This window comes from Somniosus microcephalus, chromosome 7 (assembly GCF_052327205.1).
Source record: "Somniosus microcephalus isolate GS21.2 chromosome 7, FLI_Smic_1.0, whole genome shotgun sequence".
NCBI lineage: Eukaryota > Metazoa > Chordata > Chondrichthyes > Squaliformes > Somniosidae > Somniosus > Somniosus microcephalus.
Genome location: NC_140993.1, coordinates 218,874,404 through 218,892,693, shown reverse-complemented (window position 1 = coordinate 218,892,693; position 18,290 = coordinate 218,874,404). Strand labels below are relative to the sequence as shown.

Genomic DNA, 18,290 nt, shown 5'->3' with positions numbered 1-18,290 from the left:
CCTATTACCCATGTGCTTATGAATCTCCATTAACCTCCCATCTCCAACTCCTTGAATTCAAATACTTGTTTTCATCTACAATCCTCCCATGGCATTGTATTTTTCTACCTTTACAGCCTCCTGCAGCCTAAGTGTTCACACACACTCCACTCTTGCAACTCTGGCCTCCTTTGCACATTTCCCTTTCTCCGTCTTTGGTCGCAGAGCTCACTCAAAAATGCTCTTCCTAACCTCCTCTACTTTGCTATAGCTCTCCCTTCCCCCAAGAACTTCTTGAAAACCTACCTCTTTGATCAGTCCTCTGGTTGCCTAATTGCTTCTTTTCTCACATCACTACTCTGTGTTGTCTCTGAAACATTTTGGGAGATCAGTTGAGCAACTTTCTGGTGCTTTAGACTGTAATAGTGGGTGGTGTTGTGGGGAAGCTTATAAATTAAGACTGATTCGCCGATCAGGAGCTCCCAGCGAGGAGGGGCAATCACAGGAAGTGCTGATCAGGAAATTGCAGGCCTGTAGCCTCTGATTTTCCATCCATTGATGTGAATGGAAGGAAAAGCATTGGTCGCAGGCCCAGGATTTCTCGACCAGTGCTTCCTGGGAGTGCAGCTCTTCACTGTGGGTGCCTGATCCGGAAATCAGCCCGATTGAGTTTTTGCTACGAGAACTGTTGTTTTATTGAGTAGATAGGTGACTACTCCAGTAATATCACTAATGGAGGGGAGTTGCCCATGCTCTGGAGCCATTCATATTTGAGGGAGTTACAACTCCAGAGCCAGGTCAGATCCACCAAAGTGGATGCTTTCAGGTAAGTATGCAGCAGTGGCTATTTGATTCAAAAAATTTTTTTTAAGTGTATTTGACATTTATTATTATAGTTATACCAAAGATTTATTCCAAGCAAAGCTTTCTCCTTTTCCTAGTTGTCATAGGGGAGTGCATCTCTTCAAAGAACTTTGTAGTGAAAGACTTGTATGATCAATAAGGTTATGCAACAAGGAATAGTCTTTTAGAATTGGCAAACAAACGCCATGGAGGCGATTTTGCCAGCCCTAGGGAAGTGGGTATGGTGGCGGGACTGCCGGGAAAATGGCAGAATTTGGGGGCGGGTCCCCAACCTGCCTCCATGCCATCTTCCCAGGAGACAGGCAGCCGTCCCGCTCCGGGTCCCGTCTCCTTGGAGGTGGGAAGGGATTAAAGCCTATTAACTGCCGTTAACAGGCAGAAAATAGGATTATCCCCTTTTTGCCCTAACAAGTGCGGGCTTCCCGAAGGCTCCAAAACACACCAGCTCAGCGAGGCGAGTACTGGGTCTGCGAGGATTGGGGGGGTGCAAAAGTGTGGTGTGAAGGTAAGTGATGGGTGCAAGAGTGTAGAGGTGAGTACCTGAGGTAAGTGCAAAGTGTTTTAAAAAGTGTACTTTCCTTTGTTTCTTCCTGCAGGCTTCAGTCGGTTTGTACGCGGAGAGTCTCAGACCCCTGTGTTGCAGATGAGAGATGGCCGTTGCATTCTCAGATGCAACAAACATCTCATTTCTGTAAAACAAAGAAGGTTGATGAGGTCTTGTATGCAGAGAATGTCACTGTTTCACAGCTTCACAGAGTTGTCAAACAACGACAATTCATCTGTCAAAACCTTTTGACAGATGAAACGTCATACATTGATGTGCTGTGCAACCGGCTTTCCCTTAATTGGCCTGTTAAGCCCGCCAAGCGGGCTTAACACGGTCAATCAAGGGAAAATAGCGTGGGTTGGCCACAAATCGATGGAGGTGGGACATCGACCCGACAAGCAGCAGTCCCGCCTCCAACGCGTCCCCATTCACAAAATTGCCCCCCACATATATATGACCTGAAAGAAGTAGCTGGGGGAGAAATTTGGTGGGGCCGCAAACGGGGCGCCAAGCTCGCCTGGGCGCCAGAGTTAGCGCAGCGATCGGAGCAGTAGCGACCACCGGAAATTCAGCTTGAACGCCCCAAGAGGGACACGGGGCGAGGCTCGAGGCGCTCCGCGTCCCTCTTAGGGCGCTGAAACTGAATATCGCAGCGCAACGTGCCGCAGCGTCGCGCTGCGGCACTGCAGGCCTTCCTCCCATTCTTAAGGGGGAGAGGCCTGCACCAGCGTGATCGGAGATCGCGAGTGCCAGCAAAAGAGCCCGGCACCGAGGAGAAGTGCCGGGCTCTCGGAAAACAGCCAGCGCTGCTGCGGGGGGAGATCAGGAGGCCAGGGACGGAGGTGCTGGCAGGCGGCCGCCAAAAAAAAATGGCCGCCCCGCACCTGCACCTTAATTTGCGCCACTGCCGCCACAGGAAGGCCCCGTGAACCGGGCGCAATTTGCGAATGGCGCTACAGAGGCGGGCACTACCGAATATCGAGATCGGGGTGGTAGCGGGGCACTGCGCACACCGATGGCGTCATCGGTGGCGGCGCAGCACAACAGGCTAATGCCGCCATTAGCGCCCCAGCTAAATATCGCAGGAGGCGTGGCCAGTGGCGCTAAAGCCACTGAGTGCCCTCTTTAGGCGCTAACTGGTGGTGCAGCCCACTGAATTTCTAGGCCGCTGTCTCTTATTTTACCAGTTCTATAATTTATCTTAACCCATTGAATAAGCTCCAATCCATGCAAAAATGATTACTGTCTTTAAAACTGAATAAAATACCTTTCCTGTTAATTCTACGTGATTTATTCAATTAAAGAAAATCAATAAGTGTGGATAGCATTACTAATGATTTTTTTTTGTAGTATGGTTATAACCTCCCAGAGATTAATGATGACGTTACACTTTACTACACTGTGTACTTCAAGTTGATTGGAGAGAAGCTGTTTACGTATCCTTGATGTAGGAAGATTCCATTATATAACTGTATTCTACTTCCTTTGCATACTGATAATCAACATCATGTCTAGTGTGTAAAGCACATAAAACAAACTTCTTCAAGGGCAGTGACCAAAATCATCTGGTTCAAAGTGTTCTTTAAGATGCTTTTGATTTTTGGAATGTCACCCATATGACCTTCTCGCTGTGTTCTCTGAAAAGTCTGTAAATCTCTTGACAAGTTTATTCAAACAAGTTGGCCTAGACATTGGGGTTAACCCTACCTTCCTCTCTCCACAGATGCTGCCTGACCTAACTGTTTCCAGCATTTTCTGTTTTTATTTCAGATGTTCACTGTTAGTTGAAGTTTACTGTCCTGTTGCAAAGATCCAAACCTCACTCCAGACAGTCCCGGAGAGTGGAGACCGGAGCTCCAACTCTGAATTTTGGGTTGACGTCCAGTGGACTACTCCCATCTGGTCGGTGTGGGTGGCCCCCTCACCGTATGGGTTATCGGAGCCCATAGAACCCTCCTGCCATATAGGACTAACCACCGTATCGGCTGGTATAAAAAATGGTTACGACCACGGAAGGAGTGTTTACGTTGCGGCCTGTCAGACTGTTAATCAGTTGGCAAATCTTTCCACTACCAGGGAAGATATGAGAACAACAATATTTATTCATGAGGAGCCTTGTATATTCTGTAATTGTTTCTGTTAAATGCCATTTGGTGACGTAGATAATCTAGGGTGAATTTTCTGATCACCATTGCCTTGGTTTGCTAACCAATACTTTTATAAGACTCTAGTGCTCTAGTGATGCCCTGAGCTTGAATGCTATCCTTCTAGTGATGCAGTGAGCTAAAATGCTATCATTCCACTTGGGATGAAAGGCTCTTTCTTTAAGAAGTGGAAAACTATTTGGTTCGAGCTGGCAGTTTTACTTCAAGAGACCGGAGGATGGTGGTGTGCGAAATGAAAGTGCCATACCAATGGATTGGAGGTCAACTTTTGAGGTAGGAGTTGAGGAAATTTGAGGCACTGTAGATCTGATTCATAAATATCTCCAAAATATTATTATCACAGAAACAGTTACATCCTTAATATAACAATTCAGTTACCCTTTTTGTTGTATTAGAAGTGAACCTGTTCAGTTTTTCCCAAGAGTGGATTTGGAAGCAGTACTGACATCTTTCTTCTCTGACTTAAAAATAAAGTTGCCTAGTCTCTGTGGACTACCAGTAAAAATGACCAACAAGCCTTACTATCCTACCAATGAACTCAACGTTTCTCAGGTAAAAATAGAAAGGTGCATTTGGCACAACATATGATATATGAGGCTATGCATAGTAGCATTGGTATAGTAATTAAACCTAGGACCAAAAACATTTATGTATGGAGTTAATCATTGGGTGTCCCATTGAAAAAAGAAGGACTTGCTGTTTGGCTAGTTCACTGCATTATGCTATGCTACCAATTAGCAGTCGCCATAGCATACATGGAAATTTCATGACTTTTTTCATCCCTGACTTATGCCTTAATTGTGACACTCCAAATATATTATAGGCCTGCCATTTGGAGTTACTCATGCATCCTGACCATGCACTACATTTTCTGAATGATAAGCTAGCACATCATCATTTTTTTCTCACTAAAGGTATTTCTCCTGCTGATAAAAGGAGGAGTGGGATTAAAGTTTTACTATAATTTATAGGGGTGATTCAGCACTCACTGGGGGTGCCAATTGAACATAAGGCTACAACATTGTAGCCTGATTTTTCCAACTTTCACTCCCTCTGAGCGGCTTCCCTTCTGCTGAATGTGTGAGATTGCAGAATCACCTCAATACAGATAAGAATTTTGTGTTATGTGTATCTATGAGCTATGGTGATATTATTGTAATGTTTGTGTTTATAAATTAGACAGTTCAGACAAGACCACCAAACCTGACTACCAAGCCTGTCTTCAAGACTGCTCTAACGCAGGTTCCCACAGTCAAATATGTCATCAACAGAAGCTCTTCAATTTATCCAATTGGTGGAAGTCAAAAGACCAGATTCTTAGACAATGAGCAGAAAATAGACGTAAATACAAGGTTGGAGCCCGGGTCAGTAGGTACAGCTATACTATGTGGAAGCACATTCAGATCAACAGACAAGCCCGGTGTGGTTTTCCAGAATTCTACACAAGTAGAAAAATCACAAGATGCTAGGTCAGCTACACCCCATCAGATGGAAGTGCGTTCCACTTCATATAACCATGGTGTCAGTGCTTATAGGATTATACCTATATTTAAAAGCAAACTACTGCAACAAGATAAACAGTTCATAAGTGCAAGTATTAATGAAAGTAAAAATACGCAGTATGTCAAACATAACTCAAGGAAACTTTTAACTCTAAATTCATCAACTGCAAACATAGAAGTAAAAAGGCCAAACAATATACAAGAACAAGAATCCAAGAGGGATAAAGAAATGGTCTTGTCAGACATTGCACAAAGGCAAAAGTCAGTTGCACATACAAGAGTGGAAAAACCAAGTGCTAAACAGATCCAAAACTCAAGTTCAGATACAGGGATAAACATATACAAGGATGCTCTGCTTCACAAGTCAAACACAAGTACAGGAATGATGAAGCCTGGAGCTAGACCACTTCAAACATTTGGAAAAATTCAAGACCAGAGCAGTACAAATACACAGATGGGAGGCAAAAATACAGTTGGTATTGCAACTTCTGATGGATCATGCACACAGTGGAATGACAACCTGATAAGAAATCATCAACACAAACAAGTGAGATAAGATTTTGTATTTCAAGTCATTTCTGTGTTTTTTAATATTTTAACATGTGCATTGATTTTTCTTGCTGACTTAATTTTTTAAAATAAAATTAGATGCATAATAGTTATCCACATACATAGTTAGAATTTATTTCTCATAAATAATGACTGCTAGTATAACTCGATATTTTATAGGCAACTGTTTGAAAGCAACTGTTTGGCCGTATAGTCTATTACCTGTTAACAAGATACCAGTGTAGTTAAAATTAAATTAATTTGCTCTTGCAGAGAGCTGGCACAGGCTTGACGGGTCGAATGGCCTTCTGTGCTGTGACCATTCTAAAATTCTATGATTCTATGAATTGTTAATGATTTTTTACAGTCCTTGCTACAGAGAAGTGGTATATTTACAATACACAGTCCATCTTTCTATTTGTATTTATTTTAGTATACAGGAATCCCGCACCAACCGCGGTCTTGCCATACGTAGATTTCATGTATCCACGGTTTCCACTCTGCGACTATTTTTGTCAACCGCGGCAGTGAAATTCGCGTATCCGCGGTTTTTAATTTAGGAATGAGGTAAAAAACATGATTTTTATACTATTTATATGCTTCTTATCTTTTTTATTGTGTTTATACTGGATTTGCCAACCGCGGTTTTACTAACCGCAGGGGTTTTCAGGGACATATCCCCCGCGGTTGGGGAGGGATCCCTGCATTAAAAAAGTGCATCACACTAACCAAACAGTCTTAAAATGGTTGCTAATTCTGAACTGCAGCTACCTAAAACTGACAGGCATACTCTAATCTGGACAGATTTGTTGCATGACTCACTGTCAGCAATGTCACAGAAGCTCTGCTAATTTATATAATTTCTAGAATTAAGAAGTGTGGTTTTCTGTGATATACCATTATTTGTTTGTATTTTGCCTTCCAGGTACTAGATGCATTTGATAGAAAGGAACCATTTAAGCAAGGAAGGCAAACGCCTACTCAACATCTGAGCTTAAAATCTTTCACAGGAAGGCATTTTTCTGATAAGAAAGGAGCTGAAAAAAGGAAATGTGAAGTAAGCTCTCATCTTTACTGATTGGCTTTTTAAAGAAAATAGAGTAGAATTTCCAATCCAGGTATTTGGGATGGATGTGCTGTGAAGTTTGTGCTCCCCTGAGGTAAGAATGAGTCACCCTACCGGATCTTGGGGGTGAGCCCTCATTTCATATATATGGCAAACTCCCATTAGGAGCATGCCAAAGAGAGGGAGTAGAATATAATGGCAGAGACATTAAACAAATACTTTGGGCTGAATTTTACCGGCGCTCAGAGGGCAGATTCGAAGGCAGGTCCGCTGTCAAAATAGCAAAGATTGACAACGGGTAGGGAACCCACTGTCAACCCGCCTCCACGCGAGTCTCCCAGGTGTTGGGTCTGTCAGTGCTGAACAGACCCAACACCAAGCGGCAGGGGAGGCAATTCACATCATTAAATGGGTTGTAAACAAAATTAACTGTCATTTTAAGCCTACATTTCAATTTTACATGCTCCCTCACGGGTTACCCGCTGCTCGGGGAACACGTCAGCTCAGTATGTCATGAGAGGATTCAGCATTGAATTATCTCATGACCTGACTACTGCCAAAGTTGTAGGAAAGATCCCATGTTACAGCTGTTCACTTTCAAAGCTCAGAAACTGTTGGTTACTGCATTTGGAAGACATATTGAGCTTTCTGCAGCTTGAAAGTGTTTGAAGCCAACTCTCTATCCAGTGCCACCTCACTGGAACAACCCCTCTCACCATTGACAGATCACTTCTGTCATCTCAACCTCACCTGCCATCTATTCCATCAGCATCGTTGCCCTTGAAAATATCTCACTTTGGTCCTCAGAATCCCACCAAGATCAGCCCCAACACCAGCATCACCGGGCCCACCAGCAGTAACAACAACAACACCAACCTTCTCCGCAATCAACTGATGCTGCACAGAACATAGGGCATCAGCACCCGACCACATTGCTGCCCGGGATGCCAGGGATGGCCTCATCATGGCCAGATTTACTTCACTTGACGCTGTACATCCTGGATGCCAAATGATGTGCCAGGTTGGCACCACCCCACACCAACACCATAAAGCATCCATACAATGCCCAAGCCATTCCTTTCACACTCCTCACCATTGCGGGGGGGTTACCGTTATGTCTCACCATTCACTACAACTCACTAAGCCACTTCCAAAGGTGCACACAAATCTGTCCAAGAATACAAAGTGTTGAAAATAAAGGTTTCACTGTTTGACAGCACATTAACAAAAACTTCACATGAACATTGGCTAAACCACCCAAGTGCCTCCCCTTGTGTGTTGTTAGTTGATATGCTTGCAGTAGGATTAGGGTGAGTGTGAGGGGTGGCTAGTGAAATGAGGAAGTGATAATGTAGATAGAGAGGGATGGGTGGAGGTGCAAAGTAAGTTGGTGTGAGTAAAGATGTGCAGGAGTAGGGTAAGGAAGGCAGAGTGACATGGATGTGATGAGTGGCACAGCAAGATGAGCTTGGCAGTAACGTGATCTACAGGGATCATTGAGAGGCTTGAGCCACTGCAGCCTGGTCCTCCTTATGACATCCCTGCTTGTGCTCTCCTGTGCAGCGTGCAACCAGGCTGCATTGATGTCATGGGGTGGTCTCTTCCGCCCATGGGAAGGGAAGAGAACCTCCCTGCGTGCTGTGACTCCCTCCATAAGCATATGGAGGGAGCCATGTGAGAGCCTGGGTGCAGCTGTGCAACTTTGTGCAGTCATTGTCAATGTTTGCAGCACCTCAATGCTGTAGAACACTGACAGCACAACTGTCAAAATCAATTTGGACATGGCTCCTTTTAGGAAACCGGCTGATGTCGCGTCATCAAATGACGTCATCAGACCCGCTTCCTTTTAATTGTCCAGGAACCTCGCAGGGTGGGTTTAACAAGCCCAATCAATGGAAAATCACTTAGAGAGTATGGGTTGCAGTAGGCCGCGGGCTGGGACTGCGACACCGACCCCGGCCACCCCAGACCCGCCTTGGTCGGCGAAATTGCAGCCTTTGCATATGTCTTCATGGTAGAAGACACAATAAACATTTTGGAAATAATGGGGAACCAAGGGTCTAGAGGGAATGAGGAACTTAAAGAAATCAGTATAAGTAAAGACATAGTACTGGAGAAATTAATGAGACTAAGTGCCTCAAGCCCCCCTCGACCTGGCGACCTGCATCCTAGGGTTTTAAAAGGGTAGCTGCAGAGATAGTGGATGCACTGGCATTAATCTTCCAGAATTCCCTAGATTCTACAACAGTCCCCAAGGATTGGAAGGTAGCAAACATAACCCCACTATTTAAGAAAGGAGGAAGAGAAAAAATGGGGAACTATAGACCAGTTAGCCTGACATCAGTAGTAGGCAAAATGCTAGAATCTATTATTAGGGACGTGGTAACAGGGCACTTAGAAAATCATAATACAGGAAACTCTCTTTTTACCGACACCTAAATAACCGGAAATCTCTCTTAACCGGCAAAATTCAGGAGTAGGTTCAGGTAAGGTTTACTTCATATTAGTGGCGGTGTAACTGGGGTTCCTGGATCTATGGCCGTGTAACCGGGGTTCCTGCATCTGTTGCCATGCAACAGGGACGCCTGGATCTGTGGCCAGGTAACCGGGGTTCCTGCACCTGTTGCCATGCAACAGGGATGCCTGGATCTGTGGCTGTGTATGGGGCTCTCGTCCCTTAGTAAGTATACCTCTCTGTAATCCGGACTTTTTGATCAACCGACACCACGCCGGTCCCGTCGGTGCCGGATAAAAAAGAGTTTCCTGTATGATTACGCAGAGTCAACATGGTTTTATGAAAGGGAAATCGTGTTTGACAAATTAGAGTTTTTTGAAGATGTAATTAGTAGGATGCATAAGGGGGAACCAGTGGATGTAGTGTATTTGGATTTTCAATAAGCATTTGATAAGGTACCATACAAGAGGTTATTACACAAAGGTTGGACTCATAGGATTGGGAGTAATATATTAGCATGGATTGAGGATTGGTTAATGGACAGAAAACAGAGAGTAGGAATAAACGGGACATTTTCAGGTTGGCAGGCTGTAACTAGTGGGGTACTGCAAGGATCAGTGCTTAGGCCTCAGCTATTTACAATCTATATTAATGACTTAGATGAAGTGACTGAGTGTAACGTATCCAAGTTTGCTGATGATACAAAGTTAGGTGGGAAAGTAAGCTGTGAGGAGGACGCAAAGAGGCTGTAGAGAGATTGTACTGGCCGCTCTAGACGTGCTCCTATCTAGTTATCCAGCAAGTTAAACACTCTATTCAAAATAATTCTTCGTGAAGCTGTTTGCTGTTTGAAGCCTTTACTTGAACAAATTTGTGAAAAGATATTGTGCTTGGCCTAACATATGAAATCAGATTACATTGGATTGTAAATGGAACCTCTCATGGCAGATTCTTCATTACTCAAGTCAGGTTCTTCCTGGCAAAACTGCTTCCTGGGGTCAACAGGAAGAAAGGTAGGAAGGTCAAATGACCACTCACAGGAAGAAAGGAACAAAGGTCAAATGACCTCACACAGGAAGAAAGATCAGATGACCTTTCCAGCATACAAACTGTTAACACAATAACTGCCACCAGAGGGTGCTATTGCATGTAAAAATGTCCAGAATGTCACATAATGTCCATCGGTCCAGAACACTCCCCGTCTGGGGTCATTAACGACTCCACATAGTCCGAACTCTACTTGTCACTGGAGTCCTCTGGCGACAAAAGAAGAACCACCTCAGAGACAGTCCGTTGGTTGTCGATGATAGGATGCAGCTTCCGTAGACTGCTGTGAGGGGGTAGGTTGTGTTCTGCTACGCACAGTTCCAACCTGGGTATGGTGAGGTCTGGCTGGGGCGCCAACTTGCCTCTATCAAAGACGAAGCCGATTTTGCTTTGTCCTTCTTGAGTGGTGACCTTCAGATAAGCCACACTTGCAATGGCCTTAGCGGATGCGTCTGCAAAGACACAAAGCTCTTTGAATTGGGCATTTAAGGGAGAGAAAGACGAATAGCAGCGAGGTATTCGGATCTCCTTTAAGTCTTGGAGTGAGTCTCTCCATCTGTCCCACTCTGCTTCCATCTCTTCAGGGAGAGGTGAATCCCACTCTTCAGCGCATGTGGAGAGTTCCCTGAGGAGCAGCCTGCCTTGTATGGTGACAGGGCTAAGAAGCCGAGAGGGTCATATAGGCTGTTGACTGTAGAGAGCACTCCTCTACATGTGAAGGGTTTCTTGGCGTCTAGGACTTGGAACGTGAACGTGTCTGTTGCTATGTTCCACGACACCCCTAGGCTACGCTGTAGGGGGAGGTCATCAGTGAAGAGGTCTATGTCCTTGACGTCCTTAGCACGATCTTCAGGGGGGAATGCCTCCATCACTGCTGGTCTGTTAGAGGCTATCTTATGCAGCCTGAGGTTGGATAGTGCAAGTAGTTCCTGAGCTCGTCCGAGGGTACTGATGGCCTCTGCTTCGGTCGGGAATGACTTCAATGCGTCGTCGACATAGAACTTTCGTTCGATGAACCCTCTCACATCACTGCCAAAGTCGTCGTCTTCTTCCTTGGCAGCCCTCCTTAGTCCGTATATGGCGACAGCAGGAGATGGGCTATTCCCAAAGACATGGACATGCATTCTGTAGTCCACAATGTCTCTATTAGGGTCATTGTCCCGATACCACAGGAAGCGGAGGAAGTCTCTGTGGTCTTCTCTCACCACGAAGCAATGAAACATGTGCTGGATATCGGCAGTGATGGCGACGGGCTCTTTCCTGAATCTCATGAGTACTCCCAAGAGGCTGTTGTTAAGATCGGGCCCTGTGAGGAGTACGTCGTTGAGAGAGACGCCCTGATATGGTGCACTGGAGTCAAACACCACGCGGATCTGTCTACTGCATGGGGTAAGGTAGCTTGGACGACCATTCTCCAAGATGGAAGTCTTGAGTGTGCTCACCTGAGATGGCTTGTTCTCTAGTGTGCGACGTCCTACAGGGTACACATTAACGAGGCATATCTTGGAGCACGCTCTTGCGCTCACTCCTTCTCCACACACCTCGGTGCACCTTGATGTAATCTCCGTACCAGCAGCTCCCTCTCTCTCCCCGCCGTGCTCTGATGCGGGAGGAGGCGTCTCTGACTTCCAAGAAGCTGGGCCTGGGTGTAGTGCCGAAACGTGCCGATCACTTTCACATTCAGTGCATTTTGCATCTACCTTGCAGTTCTTAGTGAGATGGCTCGTGGACGAGCAGCACCTGAAACATATAGAGTTCTCTTTAAGATATTGTTTCCGATCTTCCAGGGACATCACCCTGAAGCCTCTGCACTTCTTTAAAGGATGGGGCTTGTTGTGGATAGGGCATTGTTTGCTCATATCCTCAGGTTTCTTCTGAATCTTTGTGTGCTCAGTTGAGGACACTTGCATTTTGTGGACAAATATTGGTGTCTTTCCATGTCTGTCGAACTTGTCTCTTCTGGCAAGTGCTGGGTGGGAGGAGAAGAAGTTGAAGCTGGGGTCGTTCCTGGCTTTGGCTTCTTTACGGATGAATTTAACGAACGCAGAGAATGGTGGGAACGCCACGTTGTGCTTTAGCTTGAACTTTGATCCAAACGTTATCCACTTCTCCTGCAGGTTAAATGGAAGCTTCTCAATGATGGGACTTACCCCTCTGGCAGTGTCTAAGTACGATAGACCGGGTAGGTAGCCGTCCTGCTTTCCGGCTTCGAGTTCCGACAGCAGATCTCCAAGGTCGCGGAGCTTCTGGGGTTCCTTACTCATCAACCTCGGAAAGTTCTCCAACCTGTCAAAGAGAGCCCTTTCAATGGCTTCGGGTGAGTCGTAGCTTTCTTCCAGCCTCACCCAAGCCTTCTTCAACCCCTCTGGCAGCTGCCCCACATTGGCCGCTTTTATCCTGCAGGCCTGTCCGGCGGACTCTGGGCCGAGCCATTTGATAAGGAGGCCGAGCTCTTCTCCTGCCGACAGGTCTAAGCCCGATATGGCATCGTGGAAGCAGAACTTCCAAGCCCGATAATTCTCCGGCCTGTCATCAAACTTGATTAACCCCGAAGTCACCAGCTGGGTGCGTGCAAAGTATTTGGCGAGGTCATAGGTGCTGGGACCTGTGCCAGGGTTGCCTTGGCTGGGGGCTCTGTTGGGGGTCTCAAGGGACCGAGAGGGGATTTGCCTCTGACTTTCTCTATTCGGCGTCCTATTCCTTTGCACCATGTCTTCCGTTCTGCTGGCGGAGACTCTGCGGCTTGAGGCACGCCGTCTGCTTTGACCTTGGTTGGCAACTTGTGGCATGTTATACGAAGTGTTTGCGTCTGTAGAGATGTGTGAGCCTCCATCCCTTTCTCCTGTAAACTGTATGTCGGCATGGTCGCTCACGTAATCTATGGTGCGCTGTCGTGGACTCTGCCACGGAACGGGAATTAAAGGTTTGTAAGCTGTCTCGGGATCAGCTCCCTCCAAAATTGCCTCGAATACTTGTGTCTCGGCTAATGCAGCATCTATCTCTTTTTGTTGCTGCAGAGCCTCTAATGTGGCTTGGAGACGGGTCTGTTCAGCCTGGCGTTCCACTTGGTGATGGGCCTGTTCCGCTTGGTGCCGGGCCTGTTCTGCTTGGTGTTCAGCTTGGAGACGGGCCTGTCTTACTTTTATTTCTATTTCACTGTCCATATGCGCAGCTCTGGCTTGAGCTGCTACTAGTTTAGCCTGTGCTTTGGCGATGGCTATGCTTACTCTAGAACCACCCGATGACCGTGAACCAACTTGCGATCTGTAGTAACCGGTGCTTATAGACCGATTGTCACGTTCTACAGTTTCGTCTGCCTGTTTAAGGTCTTCTACTTGCTGCAAAGCATTTTCGTTATTATCTTCTGACATGTTGATGTGAGGTAGATGTGCTCTACGAGGTTAAGGCTTACTCTGGGCTCCTCCTGCTCCGCTCTTCACAGCTAGCCGTATTGCTATCTTTTCACTGATATCTTTTCACTGCTAGCCGTATTGCTATCTTTTCACTGTACTGGCCGCTCTAGACGTGCTCCTATCTAGTTATCCAGCAAGTTAAACACTCTATTCAAAATAATTCTTCGTGAAGCTGTTTGCTGTTTGAAGCCTTTACTTGAACAAATTTGTGAAAAGATATTGCGCTTGGCCTAACATATGAAATCAGATTACATTGGATTGTAAATGGAACCTCTCATGGCAGATTCTTCATTACTCAAGTCAGGTTCTTCCTGGCAAAACTGCTTCCTGGGGTCAACAGGAAGAAAGGTAGGAAGGTCAAATGACCACTCACAGGAAGAAAGGAACAAAGGTCAAATGACCTCACACAGGAAGAAAGATCAGATGAACTTTCCAGCATACAAACTGTTAACACAATAACCGCCACCAGAGGGTGCTATTGCATGTAAAAATATCCAGAATGTCACATAATGTCCATCGGTCCAGAACAGAGATATAGACAGGTTGACTGAGTGGGCAAGAACATGGCAAATAGAATACAATGTGGGGAAGTGTGAAGTTATCCACTTTGGTAGGAAAAACAAAAAAAACAATATTTTTTGAACAGTGATAGACTGGGAAATATTTGCACTCAGAGGGACCTGGGTATCCTTGTACACGAATCACAGAAAGTTAACATGCAGGTACAGCAAGCAATTGGGAAAGCAAATGGTATGTTAGCTTTTGTTACAAAGGGATTAGAGTATAAGAGTAAAGAAGTCTTATTACAATTATACATTGGTGAGGCCACACTTGGAGTACTGTGTACAGTTCTGGTCTCCTTACCTAAGGAAAAATATACTTGCCTTAGAGGAAGTGCAGCGAAGGTTCACTAGACTGGTTCCTGGGATCAGGGGATTGCCCTATGAGGAGAGATTGAGTAGACTAGGCCTATATTCCTTGGAGTTTAGAAGTATGAGAGATGATCTAATTGAAACATATAAAATTCTTAAGGGGCTTGACAGGGTTAATGCTGGGAAAATGTTTCCCCTGGCTGGGGAATCTAGAACATGGGGTCACAGTCACAGAATAAGGGGCAGGCCATTTAGGACTGAGATAAGGAGAAATGTCTTCCCTCGAACAGTTGTGAATCTTTGGAATTCTCTACCCCAGAGAGCTGTGGATGCTCAGTCAGATCACCTATCACCGCCCCTCTCTGCATCTCCCTCCAGAACGTCTATTCACTTGTGAACAAGGCCCTTGCCATCCATGAGCTTATTGTAGACGATTCCATCGACATCAAGGCCTTGATGGAAACTTAGCTGACAGTTGATGACACATTCCCCTTTAATGAAGCCTCTCCACCTGGTTATACATTCCACCACCTGCCCTGCCGAGACCACTGTGGTGATGGTGTTGTCCTTATTACCAAATCACACCTTGGCCTGTCCTGCTTCTCTGGCACCTTGGAGCATCTCACTGTGTTCCACCCTTCTCGGCTCTCCTTTAAAATCCTCGCTCTCTAGCACCCACTCAAGTACCACGCCAAGTTTCTCACCAAGATACCTTCACCGCTTTCCTCCCTCAACCTCTGCACCATGGTTTATATGTGGGGAACAAAGAAATGGCAGACCAATTAAATACATATTTTGGTTCTGTCTTCACAAAGGAGGACACAAATAACCTCCCAGAGATGTCGGGGAACATAGGTCTGATGAAAGGGAGGAACTGAAAGATATCAGTATCTGTAGGGAAATGGTGTTAGGGAAATTGATGGGATTGAAGGCCGATAAATCCCCAGGGCCTGATAATCTACATCCTAGGGTACTTAAGGAAGTGGCCCTAGAAATAGTTGATGCTTTGCTGATCACCTTCCAGCATTCGATGGAATCTGGAACAGTACCCATGGATTGGAGGGTAGCTAATGTTACCCCACTATTCAAAAAAGGTGGTAGAGAGAAAACGGGGAATTACAGACCGGTAAGCCTGACATCGGTAGTGGGGAAAATGCTAGAGTCCATTATAAAAGATGTGATAGCAGAGCACTTGGAAAACAGTGACAGCATCGGACAAAGTCAACATGGATTTACAAAAGGTAAATTGTGCTTGACTAATCTATTGGAATTTTTTGAGGATGTAACTGGTAAAATAGATAAGGGAGAACCAGTGGATGTGGTGTATTTGGACTTTCAGAAGGCTTTCGATAAGGTCCCGCATAAGAGATTAGCATGTAAAGTTAAGGCACATGGGATTGGGGGCAAGGTATTGACTTGGATAGAGAACTGGTTGGCAGACAGAAAGCAAAGAGTTGGAATAAATGGGTCTTTTTCCGAGTGGCAGGCAGTGACTAGTGGGGTACCGCAGGGATCGGTCCTTGGGCCCCAGCTATTCACAATATATATTAATGATCTAGACAAAGGAACTAGATGTAATATCTCCAAATTTGCAGACGACACAAAGCTGGGTGGGCGTGTGTGCTGTGAGGAGGATGCCAAGAAACTCCAGGATGATTTGGGCAAAAGCATAGCAGATGCAATATAATGTGGATAAATGCGAGGTTATCCACTTTGGTGGCAAAAACAGGAAGGCAGATTATTATCTGAATGGTAATAGATTGGGAGAAGGGGAAGTGCAACGAGACCTGTGTGTCCTTGTGCACCAGTCACTGAAGGTAAGCATGCAGGTGCAGCAGGCGGTTAAGAAGACAAATGGTATGTTGGCCTTCGTAGCGAGAGGGTTTGAGTACAGGAACAAGGATGTCTTGCTGCAGTTATACAGGGCCTTGGTGAGACCACATCTTGAGTATTGTGTGCAGTTTTGGTCGCCTTATCTGAGGAAGGATGTTCTTGCCATGGAAGGAGTTCAACAAAGATTCACCAAGCTGATACCTGGGATGGCAGGAATGACGTATGAGGAGAGATTGGGTCGATTGGGCTTGTACTCGCTGGAGTTTAGAAGAATGAGAGGGGATCTCATTGAAACTTATAAAATTCTGACAGGACTGGACAGACTAGATGCAGGAAGGATGTTCCCGATGGTCGGGGAGTCCAGAATCAGGGATCACAGTCTAAGGATAAGGGGTAGGCCATTTAGGACAGAAATGAGGAGGAATTTCTTCACCCAGAGAGTGGTGAACCTGTGGAATTCTCTACCACAGAAGGCAGTAGAGGCCAATACATTAAATATATTCAAGAAGGAGTTGGATATATTTCTTAAGGCTAAAGGGATCAAGGGGTATGGGGAGAAAGCAGGCACCGGGTACTGAATTTGGATGATCAGCCATGATCGAATTGAATGGTGGAGCAGGTTCGAGGGGCCGAATAGCCTACTCCTGCTCCTATCTTCTATGTTTCTATGATTCAACCGCCATCTCAACTCATCATGCCCTCTATCCTCTGAGTTCACTGACCTCCGATCCTCCCTTAATCTCTCCCTCCATAAAAACACACCAACCCATATTCACGGCCACCCCCTCGACCTTGCCACCTCACGTGGCCTCTCTACTCCTATCGTGTCAATCACAGATAAGGCCATCTCTAATCACTTCCTTATATCCCTCTCTATTCACATCTCCCTTTCCCCTCCCAACCCCACTTCATTCTGTGTTCGGCCCTGGAAAAAATCTCTTTCCCAAGTTACTTACAATGGCACTTTCAAATTCCCAACTGACCAGCCATTGGCTCTCCATTTGCCACAACATTTCTGACCAATTTGCTCAATCACACCTTCACCCCCAACTTTGATGCCCTTATCTTCATTAAATAAGAACATAAGAAAAAGGAGCAGGAGTAGGCCATTCAGCCCTTTTGAGCCTGCTCCGCCATTCAATGAGATCAGGGCTGATCTTCTGCCTCAACTCTATTCACTGGCCCTATCGCCATATCCCTTGATGCCCTTACTAGTCAGAAATCTATCGACTTCTGTTTTGAATATACCCAATGACTGAGCCTCCACAGCCCTCTGGGGTAGAGAATTCCAAAGATTCACCACCCTCTGTGTGAAGAAATGTCTTCTCATCTCAGTCCTGAATGGCCTACCCTTTATCTTGAGGCTGTGGCCCCTGGTTCCAGACGCCCAGTCAAGGGAAACATTCTCCCAGCATCCATCCTATCAAGCCCTGTAATAATTTTGTATGCTTCAATGAGATCCCCTCTCATTCTTCTGAATTCAAGAGGATACAGGCCTAGTTTACTCAATCTCTTCTCATACGACAGTCCCGCCATCCCAGGAATCAATCTCGTGAACCTTCATTGCACTCCCTCTATGGCAAGTATATCCTTCCTTAGGTAAGGAGACCAAAATTGTACACAGTACTCCAGGTGTGGTCTCACCAAGGCCCTATATAATTGGAGTAAGACTTCTTTACTCCTGTACTCAAATCCTCTTGTAATGAAGGCCAGCATACCATTTGCCTTCCTAATGTCTTGCTGCACCTGCACATTTACTTTCAGTGACTTATGTACAAGGACACCCAGTCCCCTTTGAGCATCTGCCTTCCCCAATCTTTCACCATTTAGGAAATACTCTGCCTTTCTGTTTTTTCTACCAAAGTGGATAACTTCACATTTATCCAGATTATACTCCATCTGCCATGTTCTCACCCACTCTCTGAGCCTGTCGCGATCCCCTTGAAGCCTCTTCACGTCCTCTTTGCAACTGACACTGCCACCTAGCTTTGTATCATC

General features: G+C 45.7%; 2 protein-coding genes across 2 annotated transcripts in view; both read left to right on the top strand.

Annotated features, from left to right (window-relative positions):
• The window catches only part of c7h18orf63 (chromosome 7 C18orf63 homolog), a 93,777-nt gene extending 90,941 nt beyond the window's left edge, over positions 1-2,836 (top strand). Inside the window, exons 9-11 of the mRNA XM_085993986.1 lie at positions 684-805; positions 1,440-1,449; positions 2,741-2,836. Of these exons, the coding sequence (XP_085850112.1) occupies positions 684-805; positions 1,440-1,449; positions 2,741-2,836 (228 nt within the window). The remainder of the gene's footprint in view (positions 1-683; positions 806-1,439; positions 1,450-2,740) is intronic.
• A 1,902-nt stretch (positions 2,837-4,738) lies between these two features.
• The window catches only part of LOC147115125 (uncharacterized), a 57,193-nt gene continuing 43,641 nt past the window's right edge, over positions 4,739-18,290 (top strand). Inside the window, exons 1-2 of the mRNA XM_085992130.1 lie at positions 4,739-5,604; positions 6,532-6,663. Coding sequence (XP_085848256.1) covers positions 5,044-5,604; positions 6,532-6,663 — 693 coding nt within the window. The 5' untranslated portion in view covers positions 4,739-5,043. The remainder of the gene's footprint in view (positions 5,605-6,531; positions 6,664-18,290) is intronic.